The sequence below is a fragment of the Hyperoodon ampullatus genome (assembly GCF_949752795.1).
Source record: "Hyperoodon ampullatus genome assembly, chromosome: X".
Classification (NCBI taxonomy): domain Eukaryota; kingdom Metazoa; phylum Chordata; class Mammalia; order Artiodactyla; family Ziphiidae; genus Hyperoodon; species Hyperoodon ampullatus.
The window spans coordinates 115,976,545-116,002,984 of NC_136913.1; the positions used below are offsets into that span (position 1 = coordinate 115,976,545).

General features: G+C 35.8%; 1 protein-coding gene across 1 annotated transcript in view; it reads left to right on the forward strand.

Annotated features, from left to right (window-relative positions):
* The window catches only part of PHF6 (PHD finger protein 6), a gene marked incomplete at both ends in the record, with an annotated part of 45,470 nt that extends 24,852 nt beyond the window's left edge, over positions 1–20,618 (forward strand). The window contains 5 exons of the mRNA XM_079727076.1: positions 7,701–7,867; positions 8,036–8,179; positions 9,548–9,652; positions 12,141–12,274; positions 20,489–20,618. Of these exons, the coding sequence (XP_079583202.1) occupies positions 7,701–7,867; positions 8,036–8,179; positions 9,548–9,652; positions 12,141–12,274; positions 20,489–20,618 (680 nt within the window). The remainder of the gene's footprint in view (positions 1–7,700; positions 7,868–8,035; positions 8,180–9,547; positions 9,653–12,140; positions 12,275–20,488) is intronic.
* Positions 20,619–26,440: the final 5,822 nt, after the last annotated feature.

Consider the following 26,440-nt stretch of genomic DNA (forward strand, 5'->3'; position numbering starts at 1 on the left):
GCGGACAAAGGATTAATCTCCAAAATACAAAGAGCTCATGCAGCTCAATATTAAAAAAACAACCGAATCCAAAAATGGGCAGAAGACCTAAATAGCCATTTCTCCAAAGAGGACATACAGATGGCCAAGAAGCACACGAAAAGCTGCTCAACATCAGTAATTATTAGAGAAATGCAAATCAAAACTACAATGAGGTATCACCTCACACCAGTTAGAATGGGCATCATTAGACAATCTACAAACAACAAATGCTGGAGAGGGTGTGGAGAAAAGGGAACCCTCTTGCACTGCTGGTGGGAATGTAGATTGATACAGCCACTATGGAGAACTGTATGGAGGTTCCTTAAAAAACTAAAAATAGAACTACCATACGACCAAGCAATCCCACTACTGGGCATATACCCTGAGAAAACCATAATTCAAAAAGAGACATGTACCGCAATGTTCATTGCAGCTCTGTTTACAGTAGCTAGGTCATGGAAGCAACCTAAATGCCCATCGACAGACGAATGGATAAAGAAGTTGTGGTACATATATACAATGGAATATTACTCAGCCATAAAAAGGAACGAAATTGGGTCATTTGTTGAGACGTGGATGGATCTAGAGACTGTCATACAGAGTGAAGTAAGTCAGAAAGAGAAAAACCAATATCGTATATTAATGCATATATGTGGAACCTAGAAAAATGGTACAGATGGACCAGTTTGCAGGGCAGAAATAGCGACACAGATGTAGAGAAGAAACGTATGGACACCAAGGGGAGAAAGCGGCAGGGGGGTGGGGGGGTGTGATGAACTGAGTGATTGGGATTGACATATATACACTGATGTGTATAAAATTGATGACTAATAAGGACCTGCTGTATAAAAAAATAATAAAATTAAGTTAAAAATTTTTTTAAAAATGTAGGGACATGAGGAGAGCATAAAAAAAAATCCCCATCACCCAGCTTTAGCAACCGTCAGCTCCTGGCCAGTCTTGTTTCATCTATACCCTTACCCACTTCCTCCACCTGGATTATTTTAAATTAAATCCCAGCTATCATATTTCATTTTGGCACACTTAATTAAGAATAATATATTTTATGTATGTTACATTTTTATATATGCACATGTATATGTATATGTATATGCCTAAAAGAAATCATTTATCTGCTAACTTTACTGGAAAAACAGAGTTTGCTTGTGACCAGGGGCATGCAGAGCAAATGCTCACCACGTTCCCATTGGAGACGGCAGGGCAGAGGACCTCCAGTCTTGCTTTTGTAGCTGCCCTAAAGATTCAAAGCAGATGTGGTAATGCTTACCCCAACTTTAATACTTGGCCTTTTTCTTAAAAAAAAATTCTGACAAATGTTTATTGAGTGCCTGCTGGGTGTGGGCACATTGGGGAGTTTAGAAAAGAAGCCCCTTGTGGGCAAAGAGCTTACAGTCTACACAAGGTATGATGAGTAATAATTAACAATTGAATAGAATTTCATAGTTTACAGAGTGCTTTTCTCAAACATTTTCTTAAAGCAGCCTTTTCAGGAAGGTGTTCTTATTAGTCCCATTTGATATACCAGGAGACTTGCGAGTGTTAAGTAACTTCACCAAGTTAAGGCCTAGAAAGTGGCAGACTTCAGACTTTCTGTCCAGGGGTCCTTTCTACTTCATACTGTTAAGTGATGTGAGAATTTAGGAGAAGGAAGGAAATGTGGCTTAAACCAGGAAGATATAAGATGAGGAAAACATTGATTAGGAGGGAGAAGAGAATTGGTAAAGGGACAGATAGGGCTTATATGATACTAGGAGGAGGGGAGAGTTGGTTTCCTGGTAAGTTGGTCAACCCCTGTCGCATAGGGGCAATCAGAAGGGTAACAGAGAAGGGCCTGGCCATTCTAAGGTGACATGGACATCTGTACTCATAAAGGTGGGGAACACTTGGAAACACAGGAAAGGAGGACAACCTTATTTTGCTACCTACCTTATCAAGTCTGGATTTTTAGAAATTGTAGTTGTGAATACAAGGGTAAGGTTTTATTTTCTCCCATATTCTTTTGTTTGAATAGGTATATGAACATTGTACAAAAATCAGCAATACAAAAGAGTGTAGACTGTAAGTAAGCTTTCCTCTCATCCTTGTCCTTGTATCTCAGTTTCCAAATTTTTTTGCTAAAAGCAACATCTACTGTCAGTTTCTTTTGTGTCCTTCCAGAGCAATGCATACATAAGCGTATGTATAGCTATCCTTTTTCTAACTTGCAGGAGCATATGAAGATGTTTATTTCCATGATAGTGGGTATTACTACTTCCAAAGCATATAGTAGTGACTCACTGACATGTGTTTGTCCCAGCTCTGCTACTCCCTAGCTTTGTGATCTTAGGCAGAATTATTTAACTTTTCTGAATTTACTTATCTATAAAATGGAGGATGGGGATGGTGACTGATAAAACCTCATGGGGCTGTTTGAGGTTGCATGAGATAGTGCATGTAAACTGCATAGCACATCTGGTATAGTCAAAACTCAAAAAGCTCAAATGTTAGCTCTTATATTTTGGGTATTTGCATTTACATATTAAATGGAAAAGGGCAAGATGCAGAATAGTATGCTTAGAATGCCATTTGTTTGTATATTCTTTTAAAACAGATTTGCATATGCATAGAAAATAATAGCTGACATTTATTGAGAGCGTCTTATGTGCCAGGCCCTGTTCTAGATTAAGTACTTTACAGGAACTAACTCATTTAATTCAAGAACCCTCTGAGGTAGGTCTCAGGTCCAAGGACACACAGTCTGTGACAGATCCAGGGTTCAAAACCAGGCTCTCTACCCTTGAGATTGAGAAAAGAAGCATTAACGGTACCTTGAGAGGAAGGGAGTGAGTATGAAGAAAAGGAAGCAAGGAAGCTAGGGCACCAGCTGGGAGTGCAGAGCAGATGGAATTGGAAGGTGGAAAGGAAGATTCTCCCTACTTTTATGCAGATAGTTCTTTTATAATTATTATTAAAAATAACTTTTAAGAATGTTAAAACATTTTCAGTTTTGAATTGGAAAAATAAACAATAAGTAACCATGAAAAATTTAAACAAAGGTGCTCTGACTAGCTTCATACTCACATTTTCATGTGCAAATAATTTTCAAATATTTTCTAGGATAAATTCCCAAAAATAAAATCACTGGGTCAAAGGGTTTAATCTTTTTAAGGTTCTCAATACGCATTGCCATATTACTTTTTAGAAAGATTGTGCTAGATTATATTCCCGTCAGCAGTGGCTGACTTTACCCCCTCCTTTCACCACATTGGATGTTATAAATTCTTTTAAATACAAATGTAGTACATAGCCCATTGTTAAAAAAATTAAAATAGTACAAAAGTACTCTTAAAATTAAAGTAATTCAGAAAGCCCTCTCTTCACCCCAAAATCACACTCTCAGTAGTAGTAGAGTTCCTACTACTAACAGTTTGTATATCTTCCTAGAACCTTTCTTACATACGTACAATCTTACATATATCTGCATATGTGCACTATTTGTAATACAATGGCATCACAGTATACATAGATAATGTTATGCAACTTGTTTGTTTCATTCTGTGATGTATCAGACACCCTTCTCTGTCTGTGCATACAGATCAACCTCATTCTTTTTAACAGTTGTGTTACATCCCATACAATAAATAGAACCATAGTTTATTTAAGGATTTCTCTTAATAAAAATCAGTTATATCTATTTTTTTCACATACAAATAAAACTGCATTGATCTTCCTTATACGTATGTGCTTATGTACTTATGCAAGTGATTCTATAGGATAAAGTCCTAGAAATGGGGATGCCAGGAGAGACTCTGTGCATTTAACATTGGGAATAAGTACTGTCACATGTACCAACAGTGTATGAGAGTGTCCAGTTCCCTACAACTGTGCTGGATATTATCAGTCTTATAATTTTTACGAATCTGATTATCTCATTTAATTTCCATTTCTCTTATCATTAGTAAGGTTGTGCTTCTGCCCATGTTTTTTCAGTCATTTATATTTCTTCTGTGAATTGTCAGTCCTATCCTTTGCATGTTTTTCTTTCAAGGTTCGTCTTTTTAAAATTGGTTTGAAGTGCTGTCTGTAAAATATAGATATTAATTCCCTGCCACTAAATGGCTTCTTAGGTGTCCTAACCCCAAGATTATAAAAAAAAAATCTCTTCCATTTTCTTCTGTTACATTTCTGGTTTGTTATTTTATTAGATTTTTTGGATCCATCTATAACTTTTTCATATGGTATGAGAAAAGGAATCTGAATTTTTAGAAAATGGGTACCCAGTTGTGCCATAATGTCTCTCCCCCACTCATTTGAAATGCTACCGTTATCATACTCTGATTTCCCATATGCATGTGGGTCTCTTTTCAACCTGGCTTTCTCTTCTGCTGACATGTGTCTATTCCTGTGCCAGTGTTTTAACTACTGTTGCTTTATGGTATATTTTGATATCTTTTTTTAAAAAAGATAGTCTTGTGTATTATACATTTACTCTTCCAGAAAACTGTGGAATCAACTTTCAATTCTGTTTTATCAGCATTTCATTAAATTAGGTTAGCAAGAACTGATACCATTCTAATGTTGATCCTGTTCATCCAGAAGCATGGCTTATCTCAACATTTTTGTGGGGCTTCTTTTATATTTGTATTTCTAACACATTTTTTGTTGGGTTTATTGTAGTTTTTTACAACTACTTAAAGACTGCTATTTTGATAGGTGAAAATGATGTATCACTTAATTTACACTTCTTTGACTTAGAGACGTCAAATTTTCTAAAAGTGTATTTATTTATTTATTTTAAAGTTTACTTTGGCTGTGTTGGATCTTTGTTGCTGTGCGCGGGCTTTCTCTAGTTGCGGCGAGCGGGGGCTACTCTTCGTTGCGGTGCGCAGGCTTCTCACTGCGGTGGCTTCTCTTGTTGCGGAGCATGGGCCCTAGACGTGTGGGCTTCAGTAGTTGCAGTGTGTGGGCTCTGTAGTTGTGGCTCACAGGCTCTAGGGCGCAGGCTCAGTAGTTATGGCACACAGGCTTAGTTGCTCCGTGGCATGTGGGATCTTCCTGGACCAGGGATTGAACCCGTGTCCCCTGCATTGGCAGGGGGATTCCTAACCACTGCGCCACCAGGGAAGTCCCTAAAAGTATATTTAACTACTTATGTTCTACGAATTATTTGATCATACGCTTCACCCATTTTTCTGTTGGGGTCTTAATCTTTTATGAGCTTATCAGACCATAAAGATACTAATCCTTTTGTCATAAATACAGCAGATGTTCTTCCAGTTTGTTTGCCTTCTAATTTTATCACTTTTTTTTTTTTACTTTCAGAAGTTTAAAAGTCTAATATAGTTAAATCTGTCAATCTTTTGTGATTTTTTTTTTAAACTATTGCTGTTAAAGTCCCCTAAAATTTTATACTGAACGATTCCATGTTTAGGATAGACAAATATGCCATCTGGAAAGCTAGCCATGTTGGCCTGATAATGGAATCAGTTAAGTAATTTCTTTATAGGTGTTTAACAATGTAGTGTTATTATAGTATTAGGGATTATTTGTTTTCATTGTAAATAACAGAATATTATGTATATCACATATATGCTGTAATATATATCAGGATGATTGAAACATTTGGTTATGATTTTTCATTTTAATTTTTGGCACGTGCAAGTAATTCTAATAGCTTTAATGAAATTCTGTGTCTTAAAAATTGTCAGATTGGGGCTTCCCTGGTGGCGCAGTGGTTGAGAGTCCGCCTGCCGATGCAGGGGTCACGGGTTCGTGCCCCGGTCCGCGAAGATCCCACATGCCGCGGGGTGGCTGGGCCCGTGAGCCATGGCCGCTGAGCCTGCGCATCTGGAGCCTGTGTTCCGCAACGGGAGAGGCCAGAGCAGAGGCCTGCGTACCGCAAAAAAAAAAAAAAAAAAAAAAAAAATTGTCAGATTGAATGTTTAAAGTAGGTGGCATGTTCTGATGTGAAATTTGCTATAGTGTTAAGATCAGAATTATCTTTAATTGACTTGTCTGTCTTCACAGGGAGAGTTATTCACATGAATTTGTTTTATTGCCTATAAAACACTATCCACTTTTACCTTCCCCCCCTTTCTTCCCTTAAATCCTACCATAGTTAGGTGAAGTTACATTGATATAAATTTTTATTAACTGTTTTGCAAAATGGTCTAATGCTCTCAGTTCCTGGAGTTTATATATTCAAGTATATTCAATGATTAAATTACCCTTTCCTTATCATAATGAATGTGCTTTTATTGCTTAAAAAAACCCTTTAAAGTATTTATTAGGAAAGATCAGCATCTGAGAAGAGGAGTTGATATGCTTTCTCATGGAAGAAATTAGTCCGTGGAATTATAGTCGATAATTTAAGGTAAAAGAAAAAACAATGTAGGTATTAGAGCTATGCCTAAAACTTTCTATAGTTTGACACTAAGACAAGTGAATATTTGGTTTTTATACCTTTTTGAACACTAAGTACATTGTCTTATATACAGTAGGCCCTCAGTAAATATTTTTAGTGAATAACTGAATGAAGCACCTCTATTAATGGTAGAAATACTTTTCAAATTACTGGGAAGCACAGTTCTAAAACTTCTACATAAATTTTGTTTAATCCATTAACGTATACACAGACAATCTGCACCATAGCTTTTCTACCACTTATGTTAGAAATTCCTTTTATACTTAATATTTGTTTAATTACTTGATCAGTTGGTTAGTTCATTTGTAGATATCTTCCTTGTTGAATTTGATCTTTTGATTTTCATGATAGTTTAAAGAGCTATCTAGAGGAGTGCTGTACAATAGAACTTGCCTGTAATGATAGAAACATTCTATATCTGTGATGTCCAGTAGAGACTCAGCTTGCCACATGTGACTAATAAACACGTGAAATGTGGTCAGTGTGACTGAGAAACTGAAGGTTTAATTTTTTTTTTTTTTTTTTGCGGTATGCGGGCCTCTCACTGTTGTGGCCTCTCCCGTTGCGGAGCACAGGCTCCGGCCGTGCAGGCTCAGCGGCCATGGCTCACGGGCCCAGCCGCTCCGCGGCATGTGGGATCTTCCCGGACTGGGGCACAAACCCGTGTCTCCTGCATCGGCAGGCGGACTCTCAACCACTGCGCCACCAGGGAAGCCCTAATTTCATTTAATTATAAATGACTTAAAATTTAAAAAGCCACATGTTGCCAGTGGCTACTATATTGGACAGCACAGATACACCTACTTTATTTTCATTTAGCTTTCCAAGTTATAGCAAGTTTATTTTCTGGGTAATTGTTCTGATTTCACCAACAGTGTGAGGTAAAACTCTTTGAAACCTATGGTAAAAAAAAAAAATTATACAAGATCTAATTCTAAAAAATTCCCTTATTAGAGTTTGGAAATGTTTATTGAATTATGTGCACAGTTAAGATCACAAAACTCATTTCCATAGAATTATAACTTTGATGGAAATAATTAATTTTACAGTGATTATAGTAAAACTATTTCTTTGTATTTGATTTTTGTTGTATTTATATGAAATGTTAGGCCACTATATCAAACATACCACAGATCATTTCTCCCCGTATCTTGAGGTGATTTTATTCTAAGGAGAAACATATGTTCTAAGGACCCATGAACTGATGCTCATTTTAAGATTGGTCCATGTAAAGCTTTGGTTCATTTTTAAGCAGCTGATCTAGAAGAAAGTTTTAATGAACATGAACTGGAGCCCTCATCACCTAAAAGTAAAAAGAAAAGTCGCAAAGGAAGGCCGCGAAAAACTAATTTTAAAGGGCTGTCGGAAGACACCAGGTCCACATCCTCCCATGGAACAGATGAAATGGAGAGTAGTTCCTATGTAAGTAGAAAAATGTTAGATTCTTACTTTTTGTTGCACCATGAATATTTCATCTGAACTGTGTTGATAGGTAAAGTTAATCATTTGAAGTGTTAACTAAGCTTGAGGTACTGATAGCATATTTTCATGGATTTTTTTCAAGTTTTTCATTTTCTTTTACATTTGCAGAGAGATAGGTCTCCACACAGAAGCAGCCCTAGTGACACCAGGCCTAAATGTGGATTTTGTCATGTAGGGGAGGAAGAAAATGAAGCAAGAGGAAAACTGCATATATTTAATGCCAAGAAGGCAGCTGCACATTATAAGTGCATGGTAAGTATGGTTCTTTTTATGTGCTTTTAAACCCAAGTTTTGGAAAATCATTTAGCTAGTAACCAAATATAGAACTTTACTCCCCAGCATTAGTGTTTTAGAATTATGAATAGTGTATCCTATAATCTCAAATCTTTTTTTAAAAGTATAATTGACTACAATATTATATTAGTTTCAGGTATACAACATAGTGATTCGATATTTTTATACATTACAAAATGATCACCACGATAAGACTACTTACCATCTGTCACCATACAAAGTTATTACAATATTATTGACTCTGTTTCCTATGCTGTACATTATATCCCCATGACTTATTTATTTTATAACTGGAAGTTCTATAATCCAAAATCTTCATAAACTCTAGATTTTAAAAAATATAGCCTTTATGATTTAGTGCGATTTAAAGTAATCCTAATTATAGTTACTATGTTCCAGATAATCCATAATTAATGATTTCATAACTGTAAAAATTTCAGCTTTATAAACTTGTCTTGGAAGCTGTGTTTGGCCTCCACTATAACCTCGTAAAATGCTTTCTTATTGTACTTCATATACCATATTACAGTTATTCATTTATGAGCCTCTTTCCCCTAATAGACTCTTAAATTCCTTGAGGGTAAGAACTATATCTTATCTTTGCATCCTTAGATCCGGGTCTGACATATAGCATATGTAAACATTTTTGAACTAGATTGTATTGAATTACTCATCCCATTTATGATTAGGTTTAAAAAAAATTATATTATTTAGGGAATTCCCTGGCGGTCCAGCGGTTAGGAGTCCATGCTCTCACTGCTGAGGGCCCGGGTTCAATCCCTGGTCGGGGAACTAAGATCCCACAAGCCACATGGCATGGCCAAAAAAAATTTTTTTAAATTCTATTATTCATATCAGAGGTTCTTAACCAGAGATGCATATCAAATTTACCTGGGGAGCTTTCTCCATAATATGTACCCTTGGAGTAGATCCCATACATGTCTAGTTTGAAAAAAAAAATCTCTAGGTGATTTTCATCTGCATCTATGATGGAAATTTGTCATTTTAAACTATTTTTGAAACTGTGGAAATGTAAAATAGTTGAGATGACAGGGTGACACTGCTGAACAACTCTCCTTGTTAAATGAAGCATTTAATCTTGGCTCCACACTGGCAACCTTAGTTTTATTCCATTGTCCTTATTTTGGGTTATGTTTTAGTCAGATGTGAATAGATTAAAAAATATTTGAATCAGTACTTGATTATTAAGGAAAAGTCATCTTTCTCAGGATATTAAAATAATGTAACATATTTGTTCTTATGTTGTTTAATCTTTTTCTCACAAGGATTCTGAATATTAAATGTTCCTGCATTTTTCTTTTCTAGTTATTTTCTTCTGGCACAGTCCAGCTCACAACAACATCAAGAGCAGAATTTGGAGATTTTGATATTAAAACTGTACTTCAGGAGATTAAGCGAGGAAAAAGAATGGTCTGTGCTTTTATGTTTATGCTATGCAACATTACTCTTCTGACTTTGTGCTTTAAATTTAGAACACATCTCAAATTTATACAGTCATCAAAAACTTTAATATAAAGTAGTTCATATGTTAAAGTGAAGTATATATTTGACTTATTTGTAATGTAATAAAGGATGCTGATGTTACTGAAAGTTATTCCTCTTTCTATGTAACTTCATTACCTAAGACAATTATACTGAGGTTTATACTTCAGGGTATTTGGGAGTCTTTTAGTAAAATAAATGAAGATGTGAACATGACACACCTTATTAAGTTTAAAATGTTAAATTGTTTAAGCTCGCTTAAAGAAAAATTCCATGACCCCAATAGAACATTGAGAATCTCCCCATGTTGTTATTCATTCTTTTTTTTTAATAAAAGGAGATTTTTTCAGAGGCTTCTGTTTAGTTAAAGTTCACATACATAGTTATGTCTCTTAATATGTTTATCATAGCTTTAAAGTTTCCTTTATAAAATGTGCCTAAGTCTCATGTTTTTAAACATACTGAATTACTAATAAATAGCTTTAAGAAATAATGGCATCTTTATTTGATGACTTACTCCTTTACAGTTTGTGAATATTATAAAATGTCATTGGAATGCAGAATCTTTAAGACAGCAGTTGTCTCTAGAAATGACTTCATTTAAAAATTTTTTTATTGTGAAAAATTTCAAACATCAAAATTAGAAAGACTAGTAACACACGTCTATCCATCACCTTGACTCATCAGTTATCAAGAATTTGCGGCACTCGTTTCATCTATGCCTTTTATTCTTGTTGCTTGAAGTATTTTAAAGCAGAGCTGAGACTTCATATCATTTCACCTCTACATATTTCAGTATGTATCTCTTAAAAGTTGGACATTTTCTTACCTAACCACAATGTCATTACACCTTATAAATTAACAATGAGTCTTCAGTGTTATTTAATACCTAGTTCGTATTTCCCCAATTGTCTCAAAACTATCTTTTTAAAGTTGGTTTGTGTGAATCAGAGGAGGTTCACATATTACATATGGTTGTTATATTTCCCTTGAGTAATCTAGGGCACTCCCTCCTCCCTGTCTTTGTTGTTTCTGTTTTTGTTTTGTTGTATGCCATTGACATGTTGAAGAAAACAAATTAATTGTCCTGTAGAATATCCCACATGTTTTATTTGTCTGTTTGCTTTTTCACAATGCTATTTAATTTGTCCCTCTATCCGCCAGATTTTCTTTTAAAGTGGAAGTTAGATGTAAAGCTTGATTAAATTCATTTTCAACATTTTGGGGGGTAAGAACACTTCACAGGTGGGACTATATCATCCATATTTTATCACATCAGACAAGTCATAATGTCTGACGTTGGATTCAGGTGGTTAGTTGATCCCTCCGTTGTGAAGCGCCCCTTCGATCTTTCATCTAGTGGTTTCAGGCATTGTTGATCTTTGTCTGAACCCATTAGAAATGACTTTTTCTTTGTGGAACTGCATTTTTGAAGGTATAAAGATTATTGATGTCATTTGTTCCATTTAAATCCAGTTCAGTTTTTTGATACTTTGATTACTCTTCTAAAAATGAAACTCCTTTAAAACAGAATGTGGAGTACTAAAAAAAAAATAAAGGGGAAAAAAATCACTTCATCATATGTAGCGCAATGTTGTGTCATACAGCTAAAGTCAAATAGGTGACTAGGATAACAATTCACATTCTCTTGATCAACTTATTTACTTCTGCACTGTTGAATCTTAGTGTCAACACTAACCTAGCATCTCCCCAAGTGTGCTCCAAAGGAAATCAGTCCATCGGGATGCTCTCCCACTGCTCCAAAGTTAAAAGGGCATCTGGACTTCAATAAACTTGGGAAGTTTACTATACCCTCCTTCCCGGAGGAAGGCTGTCAGAAGTTCTGCAATCAAGTAATCTGTTGAAAACTAGCATTTCTTAAACTTCCTTGACTATGAAACCCTTCTTCCAACAATCACCTTAAGTCTTAAAAAGATGTCAGCCCCTTTAGTCTGTTTCTGCCCTTTTGCCTACTTGGTAGCAATCCCTCTCTGAGGGGCATTGCTTTCCTATCTTCTCATTCTTCCCCCCAGTCATAATAGGAAAGGAACTGATCTCAGGGAGGAAAAGAAGCCAACCACTAAAATATAGAATATGTTTTTGTGTGTGTGTTTGGCAGTATTAAGGAGTGTTCCCTTTATGTTTCGATGTCAGCTCTCTGACGGTTAGTAGAGTTAAATAATGGAAACATCAGGGGTGACTACATATTAGAAAGTCTGTCAAAGTATGATTTAAATTGCAGTGTTATTTAATATATATGCTATACAATAAGTTCAGTGCACTCTTTTTCAATAGAAAAACTGGCTGTTTTCTTTGTAACGTGGACTATTTGGCTGAAATAGCTAAAATAGAAGAAATAAGATTGCATAAACTTTGAAATACTGCTTATGATTATTCTTTCTCTTCCCTTAAACAGAAATGTACACTTTGCAGTCAGCCCGGTGCTACTATTGGATGTGAAATAAAAGCCTGTGTTAAGACTTACCATTACCACTGTGGAGTACAAGACAAAGCTAAATACATTGAAAATATGTCACGAGGAATTTACAAGTAAGAGAACAACAATTGTCCATTTTCCTAAGCTTGTCAGTAAGTAACTGCCCTTAAATAGATGACATTAGTTTACTTGCTCACTCTTCTTAGGTGGTGTTTAGCCAAGTGTAGAATGCTAAGGACTCTGTATAAGAAATGAGTACTGCAATTGACATTTTCCTCTGCCTACACATCCCTGGATTAGCATTCATTCAATCAGTATTTTTCTGGTCCTGTGTGCCAGGCATTGTGCTAGGAGCTGGGCATACAATAGTGATCAAAACAGACAGAGACAGTGTCCTCATGAAAGCTTACAGTCTAGTGGGAGAGAGATATATCAATTAAATTCTCACATAAATATACAATCATAAACTTTGTAAGTGCTGTAAAAGATGTTACAAAGCACTGTGACAGCATGTAACAAGGAGGAGCTAACCTACGAGTCTGTAGTGGGGGAGTGTTTGGGAATTTCCTTAAGGAAATAGTGCTTGAGCAGAGATATGAAGGGCTAAATGAATGTGGGCATTGGGAAGGTGTTCTAGGCAGAGAGAAGAGCGTGTGCAAGGCCCTAAGATGGGAGAGAAACAAGGGTGCAAATGAGGGGGTGGGTGGTAGGAGGCTACTGCTGAGGGTCCAGGTGAGAATTGTGGGTAACTTAGAATAGGATGTAGTTGTGAAGGCAGAAGTTGAAAGACACTTGGAAGACCGATGAAAGAGTAAGGTTTGGAGATTTGGGCTTACATGTTACCCTCTTTTTTATGGCCCTCCACTTACCAGTGCTGCGTTGGGCTAGTGTTATCATTGTGAATCTACAATGGTTCCCTTTGTTTAATCGAATGGAGAATAAGTTGGTAGAGATCCCTGAATATTTATTTGGTTTGCCTTTGCAAGTTGTAAAGCACTTCTTTGCTCTCACGTTCCCAGCGTGCAATAAACCAGAGACTCAGGGTCTACTATTCCATGGACAAAGCAGTTTGCATAAGCAGTCACCAAGTCATTTGGGTGATTGCATGAGGTGCTAATGCTGTATTATAAAATTGGCCAAACTTTGCTTAATAATAAAGGCACGTGTTTTTCAAGTGAGTTCTCTCAAGCCTTGAAGGAACAGATAATTCCAATGTTATTTAAAGACGTCCAGCACCATAGCAAGAGCTCAGCCTTACTGAGCTCTTATAAATTTTAATAAATTCAGAGTGGATTTCTTTGGATTTTCTTTGATTTTTCCATAGCAAAAAATGGAAAATTTCTTGGTTCATTCTGTAACATGTGCATAGCTGTGACACAAAACCTAACAAAGACAGCATTTAACAACAAAAATTTTAAAACTAGAGAACAGTCTTAACTTTTATAAATATATGTACCAAAATCTGAAATAAAATATTAGAAAATCAAATCCAGGGCTGTAGTCTAACAATTTAAAGATTATTCAAAATTAGGAAATATATAAATGTGACCTGTTACAATTAATAAAGAAAAATCCTAGTGCTTTCCTAGTGGATAGTGAAAAGACATTTGATACCATTCAACATCCATTTCTGAATTTTAAAGTAAGGTAGCAAGAGTGCTCTTGGTGGTAAGCTAGGAGTCTTAATAGAGTGTTAAGAGAGACAAAAACGGCAAACAGCTTATTTAGTGTTAAAGTAAATGGACCATGGTTCTTAGCCAGAGCTGAGCCTCAGAATCGCCTGGAGGTGGATACGGCCCTCTTTAGAAATGTTCATGCCTAGGCCCTACCCTCAGATTTAAATTCAGTGGGTTGAGGCCCAAACCATGTATTTTGATGACTCCGCAGGTGATTCTCACGTTCATCTCTAATTGAGAGCCACTGTATCAATACACTTTCATTCAGATCAGGAACAAGACAAGGATGCCAACTGCCAACGTTACTTTCACTTTTTCTGGAGGGTTAAGCCTGTGCAATGAGAAAAGGGAGGAAAATGTATAGTAAATGTTGTGAAGGAGAAAAATAAAATTGTCAATATTATTGATATTACTGTCTACCAAGAAAATCCAAAGAAATCAACTCTGAATTTATTAAAATTTATAAGAGCTCAAGTAAGGCTGCTGAATATGAGATGAATTTTTAAAAACAATTCCAGTAATAACTACTTAGAAAATGTAAAGGAAAAATGTCTATCCCACCACACACGCACACGCACACACGTGCATACACATACACCAATGGTGAACCTTTTTTAAAAAATAGCATTTTACATAGGACCCCAATGAATGACGAAATATATTATGTTCCTTGATAGACTGAACTTTGAAAGATACCTATTCTCCCCAAATTAATCTATATACTTAATACAATTTTAATGAAATCCAACTTTTTGACAGTTTTATCTAAAAAAGTAAATGTGGTATTATTGTCTATTAGTAATGATTCTTACCTTATATAACAGGAAAAGAAATAGAAGCTTAAACAAGATAGAAGTTTGTTTCTCCCCTAAAAGACGTCCAGAGGAAAGCAGTGCAGATGTGGTAGGCAGCTTTTCAGTGTTATCGTTGGCCCCCATTGGCGTCTTTCTGCTGTCTCCTCCTTGGGCTTCCTTCCATAGGAAGCAGGAGGAAGCAAGGGCAAAGGAAGATGGAAGGACAAAGTAGCTGTTGCTCCAGCTGCGTCAGGCTTTAATCAGCCTTCCTGGAAGTTCCATACATGCTTCTGCTCAGCATCTCATTTGCCAGAACTTAGTCACATGTCCAAAGGAGGCTGGGAAATATACTCTTAGTGGACACATTGCTATCCAAACAAAATATGGTTTAGTACTATGGAGGGTGGTGGGGGATAGATATTGGGGTAGCCAACTAATTTATCACATGAAGCCAAGAAAATTTTTAATGCAATTGAGAGTAGAAATCCCCTGTTAGATATCAAAGCCAATCATATAGTAATTAAAACAGTATGATACTGGCCCAGTGATAAAGATCACAGAAGATAGATCCATGTCTTTGTTGGAATCTTATAAATAATTATGGTAGCATTTTATATATGTGGAGACAGAATGGATTAATTCAGTACCTGATATCTATACAGTTGGCTCTCCATTTAGAAAACAGTCTTGACCCAGGGAACTCTACTCAATATTCCCTAATAACCTATATGGGAAAAGAATCCGAAAAAGAATGGATATACGTATGTGTATGTACAACTGATTCACTTTGCTGTACACCTGAAACTAACACAACATTGTAAGTCAACTATACTCCAATAAAAATTTTAAAAACAAAGGAAAAGAAAAGAAAACAATTGTGAGTATAGGTGGCCTTTCTAAGCATGATAGGGAACTCAGAACTTTTATTTGACTACATTAAAATTAGACTAAATAAAGAGAACTCCAAATCATTAAGAAAAGCACAACCCAGTTTAAAAAATGGGTAAAGGACATGAACAGGCAGTTTATAGAAGGAAATAACCATGGGTTATAAGCACATGAAAAACTGTCCAACCTTATTAGTAATGAAGCAAATGCAAATTAAAACAAGATCTTACCAATTTTGGTAAAGATGAATAGGATTTAGACTATCTACTGTTAGCTAGGTTTTTGAGACACAGGCATTCTTATTCCATGTTAAGGTTGAATATAATAAATTGGTACAACTTTTTAGGAGAGCAATTTATTATTGGAGATGAAAACCTTAAAATAATGTATATCTTTTGCTACTAGTGTGCTTGTAGGGATTGAGCAGACAACAGTGCAGAAATGTATGTGCAAGGAGTGTCATTGCATTATCGTTAGTGATAGTGGCAACACCCACTAGGGCATCCTCTTAGACTCAACTATACTTCAAACTGACAGGATTACCCCAGATGGCATCAGTCTACTCAGGAAGGATATAGACAGGAACTACAGCTTGCCAGCAGGGTGGCATCAAATATTCATCTTCTCTGAGAGTCCTTGCAGCAGTCATTGTAGCAGTACAGCTCAGGTCCAATAAGATATGATCCACATTGGGGAAAAGCCTCATACCCCATTGGAGTCAGCACCTCTTAACAACAGTCATATAGGCATAGATAATTTTCAGGTTACACCACACTGCAAGAGGACCAAAGATAAGACTTCTTATCAGAATATGCATATTTTTCCCAGTCCAGATACAGTCTACCAACTGGGGGGTAACATAGCTTAGTAAAATAGTTGACACACTAATTTTTGTTAAGTTGCTAGAGGAAGAGAGCTAAAGAGTTAACCAAAGGTGAAATTCTCATGTGGAATGGGAAAAGATTTTTAACTTTTCACCCACAATAGCAAAGAAAGAAAGAGAGAGAGAGGGAGGGAGGGAGGGAGGGAGAATGAGAGAAAGAAAGGAAGGGAGGGAGGGAAGAAGGAAGGAAGGAAGGGGAGAGAGAAAGAAGGAAAGAAAGAAAATCAAATCGGAATTCTATTAGGAGACTTAGTAAATAAATTTTAGTACATACATGCATCTAGTGGAATACTATGCAGAAATTAAAGAATAAAGTAGACCCATGTGTAGAGTTGTGGAGAGGTATTTCAATGATTGAGTCGGGAAAAAGTTGCATAATTCTATTTTAGCATATAAAAAGTACATGTGTACACACATATACAAGATATGTGTATGTTTTTTATACACAGAAAATTTTCTAGGAGCATAGTCAGCAAACTTAATAGTTGTCATCTCTCATTCATTGCATAGGGGTGCAGAAGAGGCAATTTTATATTCTCCTTTATATGGTTCATGAGCAATCCATTATTTTTAAAAGTAGCCAATAATATTTTAAAATAACAGGCCCATTTAAAATATTTAGAATCAGATATGTGGAGAATTATTGTGTTTACATTTTAACTTTATTTAGATATTTGCACAATAGTTATCCGTTTTCATTTCAGGAAAAGATGGAAAGTATAGATAAGAAAAATAAAACTAAATGTCAACTTTAATTCTACCACCAGAGATAATAACTTTAAATCTTTTGGAATATTTTCTTCTAGACATTTGTGTGATTGTATATACGTGTATATTTCTAAAAACAAAACTTTCTTATATATACTCTTTTATAACCTGTTTTCCACTTACTATATCTTTAGTAGAGGCATTTTTTTTCTGTGACATTAAACAGTTGTACATCACCATTTTAATGGTTGCGTAGTATTCCAGTGTATGGGTGTATTAGTTTGTTTAATCAGTTCTCTTTTTAGACATTTAGATGGCTTTTATTTTTTAGCTGTTAGAAAACCATGTTGCAGTGATCATCTCTAAACAAAAGTATTTGGACTGGGATCCATGATGATTTGAAATGCTCTTTTTACTTTTTCACATTGAAATTTGTTTCTTAAATCTGCTCAGAAGTGGATTCCAGACTTTTTCATAGAGACCATGGAGTTCAAATGAGTCCATAAGCAGGCAGTTTGGGGAGAGAAGAATGGACAAATGAAAGGAAATGCAAGGAGGAATATTTCTGAATGAAGTGGCTTCCTTCCCTCCTACATGTGACTTGCTTTCTTTCTTTACCAGCCCTTTCTGGATCCTGAATATATTCATATTAAAAAGGCGAGGGAAGATTATATAGTGATCTGTTTATCCTGTTTTATTGTATTTTCTAAGCTATTTAAATATGTATTTTTCTAAAATGTCAGTCTCCCACCATAAAACAGTAAGTTCTGTGACAGCAGAGATCTTGTTTGACTGGTCAGCACCTGCGGCCTTGCTGTCCAGACTGGTGAAAGACACATAATAGGCCTATGGGAAATAGTCCTTGAGTGAAAAATAATCCCATAAAAAGATTAAAATTTGTTCTAACAAGAAAGGGCTTATCCTTTTAGATAAAACTCTTACAAAAATTTCTAAAAGTCCACAAAAATAGAAGAGTATAACAACCCCAGTTTCAGCAGGTACCAACTTATTGCCATGGTGGTTTCATCTACATTTTTTTTTCTTTCTGAGGTATGTTAAAGCAGAATCCCAGATCTCCTGTCATTTTATCCTTACATACTTTAATATCACTATGCTATCATCACATCTTATAAAATTAACAGTAAGTTCTTAGTATTGTCTTATACCCAGTTCACTTTCGCATTTCCCTAGTTGTCTTGAAGATGTCTTTTTAGACTTGATTTGTTCAAACCTCAATACATGCAAGGTCCTTACATTGCATTTAATGGATGTCTCTTAAGTCTCACTCAATATAGAGCAGTCCCCACTCCACCCTTGCCTTTTCCTCCTACCTGTTAAAGAACCCTGATAAGTTGTCCTGCAAAAGTCCCATATTCTAGATTTATCAATTTGCGTTTTCCTGATGTCATTTACCTCATTTCTCTACCCCTCTGTATATCCTGTAATTTGTAAGTTGGCTCAAAGGCTTAATTAGATTCAGGTTATATTTGGGGGGATATACTTCATAGGTGCACTATATAGAAGTGATATTTGATATTTGAACTCATGATTTAAAAAGTGATTCCTAACATGCAGAGTTTGAAGAGTAGAAATTCTCCATAGTTCTTTGAAAATATTTTAAGAATAAAAAATGATGGGGGCTTCCCTGGTGGTGCAGTGGTTGAGAGCCCGCCTGCCAATGCGGGGGACGCGGGTTCGTGCCCTGGTCCGGGAGGATCCCACATGCCTCGGAGCGTCTGGGCCTGTGAGCCATGGCCGCTGGGCCTGCGTGTCCTGAGCCTGTGCTCTGCGGGGGGAGAGGCCGCGGCGGTGGGAAGGCCCGCGTACCGCAAAAAAAAAAAATGATGAGCAAAACTAGGTCAGAAGTCAGTTGTTATTGCTGCCCCCACAGCCCCACCCCTGCCGTTTATTCTACTCACTTGTTAGAAACTTTTCATGTTAAACCTAGTCTTACATCATTTGTGGCAGATGAATTCCTGTGATCATCTTTTATCCGTTGCTGACCACAAGAGGGCATCCACTGAACATTTTTTAAGCATTGTTCCATCTTGTCATCTTGTGTATAATTGATCTAAAACTGAGCTCAGATCAGCTCCCACCCTTCTTTGACTATTGTAGGGGTGGTTAACTATAAAAAATATATTGATGTGTATACAGTAAAGTGGCCTAAACCTTTGTTCAAAATCACCTGCATTGCAATTTTCATTAAAAACAATGAATTTCAAGTATATAGTGTATATACCCAAGTAAAAGGTTGTCAGAACAGCATGATGTCAAAGTATCCCTCCAGAGATGGTTTGTTAATTTCAAACAGGGAATACTTACCCTTACGATAGAGAAATCTGGCCATTTCTACCACCTTAAGCAAGTGAAAACAGCACACTCATAGCAGGACATTCTGGAATTACATGCATCCTGAGGTATGCAGGATTACCTACAAAGTATCCTGGAGTAACAAAGGAAAGTTGAACCTAAACTTAACCAAGCCCTTAGACCTTGTTTCTAGTTTACAGGAAATAAAGGGTGAGAGAAAACCAAATAAAACATTACCGCAGGGACTTCCCTGGCGGTCCAGTGGTTAGGACTCGGCTCTTCCACTGTCGTGGCCTGGGTTCAGTCCCTGGTCAGGGAACTAAGATCCCACAAGCCGTGCAGAGCGGCCAAAAAATGAAAAAAAAAACTGTAAAAAAGACTCTTAAAAAACAAAACAAAACAAAAACATTACCACAGTTAGATAAATCCAGAATGTGGTGTAGTTGACGAGGCATATGGTCTGACTCTTCCCAGAAGGTCAGTGTCATGGGAAAAAAAAGAAATTGAAGGAGCCAGTCTACATCATGAGAAACATAGCTAAATGCAGTACCTGGAAAACTGTTAGGTGACTCATAAAGGTGTTCTAGTAAAGGCCAGGACACTAATGATGAAAAGGTACTTGAGGAGTTTGAGTAAAATTGTTTCATGAAATGTGAGCAGAAAGCAGCAGCATATATACAATTTATATTATTTCCTAAAATGTGCTTTGAAATTATGTATATGAAACATTATAGAATTTCATTATTTCATATATATACCTAAAAGTTGATATTTTCATGTTGGCCAAAAACTTTTTTAAATCTCATTGGGCAAAGTGAGGAATTGCCTTATATTTGGACATATGTGGTTTTATTTCAGACGAACTTTTATTATTTCATTAATAGAGTGCTTTCCTTTCTCTCTTTTAGACAGAAATGGACCTATAGCTAATTGTGGGGTGTTTTTTTAGTGTGGATGAGAAAACCCAGATTTTAAATGGGCATGGACCTCATCCACTAATGATATAAATATATTCTCATAAACAATGACAAAACATTTTGAGATTTTTATCTTTCATCATTGTAGACTATATTGTAAAAATCATAGTGGAAATGATGAGAGAGATGAAGAAGATGAGGAACGAGAGAGTAAAAGCCGGGGAAAAGTAGAAATTGATCAGCAACAACTAACTCAGCAGCAACTTAATGGAAACTAGGTATGAAAGTTAATTATATTGGCTCTGTTGTCAGGATACAGTATACACACTGATAAATACGTATTGAGGTAATAATGTGCAGTATGATTTTTTTAATGCTATTATGTTTAGTTAAGCATGTTACTAGAATGCTGAGGATGTGTAGGCTTGCATAGTTTTTTTCTTTTAACTAGCTGATTTTGTAACAGTAAACACAAGCTATCCACTTTATCAGTAAATGTAGTTGTAATGTCAAACCAATGAGATATTCTTGCTCCTCAATAACATTATATTATTGTGTTCCCCTCAAGCATCATATTTTACATTTTTTTATCATCTTTTAAACAGGTTCATGGGACAGAGTTAGAAAACTGGGAATGAATAAGACATCCATAACTACTATTCTTTTTTCACTGTTTTCTAAAATCAAAAAGGGTTTGTAACTTTTTACTGCCCAACTCTTAGATCCTTCATTGAACTGCCTAAAAACATCTTGTTTGTTTTATGAGCCTTCACTAGATGGCAGAGTTTGACATGTTGATATTACGTAGCTGTAGTTCGCAGTTTCTGGGAAGCAATTGAAACACTATTAACCCTGTGTATAGTGTCAACAGTTAAAGCAGACATTGAAATGAAGTAAGCTATATTTCTGGACTGAACAAAGTTCTACTGTTTAGAGTGTCTAAGTTTGTTCAGTGGATTCATACTCAAGGGAAAGCATAAGCAAATTTCACTTTACAGTGCAAACACGCCTCTGGTGGCAGCACATGGGAATTTATGAATTTTTTTTCCACACTCAAGTAATGGAGGCTAGAAATGAAGAGAACCTTCTTTTTCTCTTGGCTTCGACAGCACATGCTAAAAATCTCTTCCAAGAAGTGTGCTAAAGCTTTTCATTTGGTTCCTGTTAAAGTTGTTCTCACTGACCAGCATGGACTCAGGCAACTGGTGATTATAAGCTCTGAGCTCCAGTGCTTACGGCAAAATTCTCTTGAAAGTAACCCTCTTCTCTTTTCATATCATACAAAGAGCTTCTAGCAAAATGATTGGATCCTTTCAAGTTTAAACTAACATTTGGCAACAGCAAATTAAGCCTCTTTAACCTTTAAAGGGTTACCACTTACTAAGGACTTTGGCCACCGTGTCTGAAACCCGTTCCTCTCAAGTGCCGCGTTGTTGTGGAACACTTCATATATTGGCCCAAAGTATGTAAGGAGATCTCATGTGCTGTAGAAGTAAAAAAAAAAAAAAAAACAGTCTTTGCATAAAACAGTATTTATTTTTAATTTTGTGACCACTATTTTAGAAACTTTATTTAATATTTTTAATGTTTTCATTCATTGCTTTGCTTATCTATAAAATAAGATTCTGTGCCCTATTTTTCTTCTGGTAGGGTTCAGTGTTGTTTTATTGGTCATCAGAATTGTTCCTCAAAGCCTAAGAACCCAGCTTTTTAGAAAGGATTTTCACACTGGCATTTCTAGCTAGTGATATTTTCTTCCACTTACCTGCTGAAGCACATTTATATATTTCTTTATGGCAAAACCAAAAAATTTTAGTTGTGTTCTGCCGAATATTACCATAGCACCTCAATATCAAGGGTAGGGATTCTGATTTCTGAATTATTAGTTAACCTACCACATTAAAGCAAATTAGCCAACAAGAAATAACATGTTAACTTGACTGTACATTGAGATATTCTGCAGCTTATGGAAAAGCATTTTAAAAATGTAACAGGTGGAAAATTACACTGTGCTTAACGACTGATTTTTTTTAACTGCTAGTCCCTTAAAGTCACATTTGTCAAGTGTGTATTCACACATTTACTTAAATCAAGGGACTCGATGATTGCTTTATTTTAACCATCTTTTATTATTTTTAGAAGGAAACTAGCTTTAGTAGTGGATTGCCCTATATGTTTTTCTCTTTTACTCTAAATATACCATTGGATTTTGTGTGTGTGTATGTGATGAATTTTCAAAATTCACCATGACTTGAAGTGCAACGACAGATCTAGATGTTTGTTTACCAAGCTATGTGACTTTTCCCAAAGGATCTGTATTTTATTTCCTTACAGCAGCTTGAAACCCATTATTTTAAATCTTTGAATCACTGTGTCTAGATTATTTTTTACATTGTGTGCCATAGACTTACCCATGGAATAATAGAGCACCTTCATTTTTGGACAACTACTGTAATGATGTTTTTAGGAAAAATGGAAGGTGCCGGGGGTAATAATGGCCAGTCAATAATCATGTAATGAACTTCAAATACAATAGCTGTCAGTTAATGGATTTGTTATGTAATAAACTGTATGACTTTGTATGGGTTTCTTCAACCCTTTCTCTGCCACTAGCAACCAGAATAGCACTTTACCATTTGGTTGGCTAGATAAGTGGCTGGCTACCTATTTTTCTCACTGTGGTGTGATTGGCTAAATAGTCTTTCATTAAAAATTGAAATGTAAATTGAAGTCACATGAAAAATCACCTTTGGTTGTAAACCTCCAATATTTTGATTCTCTATCCATGTTTTCGTCACATGCTGAGTAAAAGTGCCTTACAATGTAAAAATTGTACAGTACTTATGTTCCCAAGTAGCATCATCATCTTCTGGGTAGTAATTACATCGTGGTATGACTATTTAGAAAAATGGACCTCAGCAGTGTATTTACTGTTCATCTCCTAAGTCCTTAACTGTAGTTTTAATAAGCATGACATTATTTGATAAGTATATAACATTTACATCATTTCAAAAAATACTGCCATGACTGTCTTTTATGCGTATTTTAGCTTGAAATTTTGAAGCGTCTTTTCTTTTCTCCTTTTTTTTTCTTTTTTGTTTTGTTTTCGTTATCGATATTAAACAGTGTAATCTTTGCAAGCGTATATTGAAGATTATTCTGGAGCATTTATTGCCTTACCAGAAATGTTAGTAAGAAATGTTCTTTAGAGTAGAAAGATAGACTTGAGTTTCTATACTTTAATAAGAGCTCTTTGTTCCTGGGGGGAGGGGGGATGGGAGGGGTGAGTTTTACTTTCATCTCAGTTTATTAAAAACCCACAACTGAATGAAATACATTTTATTTCAAGGATCATCAGTTTTAGAGTTTCAGATAGTACTTGCTCAGGAGTACATGCTACTCAAGATATTAAGAGAATAACAAGATATGTAGATCTACTGTTGAATCAGAATCTATGTACTTGAACAAATGTGTGACTCAAATATCTCAAAGCAAAAGAAAAGTGTTCTAGAATGTTGTTGCTTTTTTAAAAAGCACTAAAGTTAGACCAAGGTATACAGTTTTGTTCTAACAGACATTTAGGTTAATTGTAAAGATAAGGAATGCATTATGGGTCAAAATCAAACATTCCTCTCATGTTATGTATATTTTGTTCCTGTTATATTGGCTTTATTTTCAGAATTGTAGTTTGTAGTATTAGTTTCCTTTTATTGGTATTCTTGCATATACTATTCATTCAATAAATGACTTATGACTTTCATGTTTGTATTTATGTCTTTTTTGTGCAACGGTATGATGAAGCTTATTTGTAACAGCAATAGTACTGTGTTCCTTTTAGTCTTGCTTTTATTTCAAGGTGAAATACCTAGTTTGTTTAATAAATTTGTCGTTAAACAAGTATGAGAGAGAAAAATGTGAATTTGAGTTTAGTTCAAAGTTTCACACATAAGGCTTTATCAGGGAGAGAGTCAGCAATCTTTCAAAAGTATTATAGAACTGCATTACATCTTGGTTCTTTTATCATTCTATGATAAAGATACCTACAACTTAAATTGGGTCCTCTGGAACCTAGTTAGAAGGTGATTTTAAAAATAAACCAAAACTCCTAGTACAACTTATCTGCTTGCTAATAAGGGTTCAGGATTAATATCCTTGTCATAAAGGGATTCCACCTTAAAGATTTAAATGTACTCCCTTTACTCTGGACAGCTTACTTCTAGCAGTAGTGCTCATGTATTGAGGTGGTCCTATCCAGGGCAGAAATCAAAGTTTTAATTGGTAGAATTTGCTCATTCCATACATACAATTCCTAACCTGCGTTCCTGCATTCCTACTCAAAAGGAAAAAGAAATCAAGTAAGAGGTTCTGATTAATGCTGGAACTATAGGAGAGTGTGCTTTATTGCAACTGCTACACACATGCTTGGCGAGTGTGTGTGTGTGTGTGTGTGTGTGTGTGTGTGTGTGTGTGTGTTGAAAATCCATTACTTACTTTCATTTTAATTACCCCATAAAACTATAAAGAGAATTATGTGGTTTTCTTTACCTAATTGAAACTGTTGACAGCTGGGGTTTGGGGTTGGGGTGTTTTTTGTTTGTTTTCTTTTTTCAGCTGCAGTCATCAGCAATTGCTGAGGTCATTCCAAAGCATAAATGTGCTAGAATTTCCTACGAAAATTCTATGGCCAGCAAATGGCCAGTCCATGTTTTTAAGGGGAAAGCCCAGTCCCTGAGACAGTGCTGCTTTATGTATCAACCAGTGTTACATAATTTTGCCTTGTTCAGATAATGAGGTAACTGGGATATTAAGGACAAGGCAAAAATGCATTCTTGATTTTTCTTCAGAAGATGAAAGCTATAAAATACCAGTTACGATGAAAGTTAATGATAGTATTTTACCTTGTTAAACTGTAGCAGACATGTTCTCCGTGGGGTCAGTGTACTGAAGTTAGTCAACCAGACCTGGGTCCTTGTCAAAAGATAGCAGATCCATAAACATCCAAATTCTACCTTTGCCTATACCACTATAGGCTATAAATGTGTTTTTATGTTGGGGGTGAGGGTAGCGGTGGGGAGATAGGGAAGGTACAGCTGGGCAAAGAGCTAACTAGATCTGCTGTGTCAATGAAGGGGCAACCTTTTAAATGGGACCTGAGAGAGTAGATATTCAAGGGAGTGTTAGGAGCAGGGAGATAGAAATAAACTGTACTTTAACATGGACATTGGATTTAGACTGTTGAGTTTCTATAAAATCATTTGTACAAAAGGGTAAGGTTTTTCTGTTTGAGTAGCATTAAAATCAGCTATTTACAGATTTTTTTGAATTTTATTTTATTTTTTATACAGCAGGTTCTCATTAGTTATCTGTTTTATACATATTAGTGTATACATGTTAATCCCAATTTCCCAATTCATACCACCACCACCACCCCACCACCAGATTTTTTTATTTATAAAAGTCATATATATACCCATAAAAAGAAATGAAGTACTGATACATGCTACAACATGGATGAAGCTAGCTAAGAAGGGGCTAAGAAGGCAGCACAAAGTGTCACATATTGTAGGATTCCACTTATATGAAATGTCCAGAAGAGGCAGGTTCATAAGAGACAATGCAGATTAGTGGGTGCCAGGAGTTGGGGGGACAGGAGGATGAGAATAACTGGCATGGAATTTCTTTTGGGGGTGATGAAAATTAGATAGTGGTGATGGTTATATAACTTTGTGACTATACTAAAAGCCACAAATTGTATGCTTTAAAAGGGTGAATTTTAGGGAATTGCCTGGTGGTCCAGTGGTTAAGGCTCCACGCTTCCACTGCATGTCACACCACGCGGCCAAAAAAAAAAGGTGAATTTTATGTTATGTGAACTTTACCTCAATTAAAAAATATGTAGTCATTGTACAAAATTAAAATATAAGATATATCAAGCAAAATGTGAAAATCCCCCCTTTTCCACAAGCCTACTCCCCAGTATTTGATGTGTATTCTGCCAAATGCTTGTGTACAGATATAACTTAAGACGCTTTTTTTTTTTTTTAGCAAAAATAGGCTCATGCTGTATATACAGTTCTGCACCTTGTCTTTTTCACTTGAA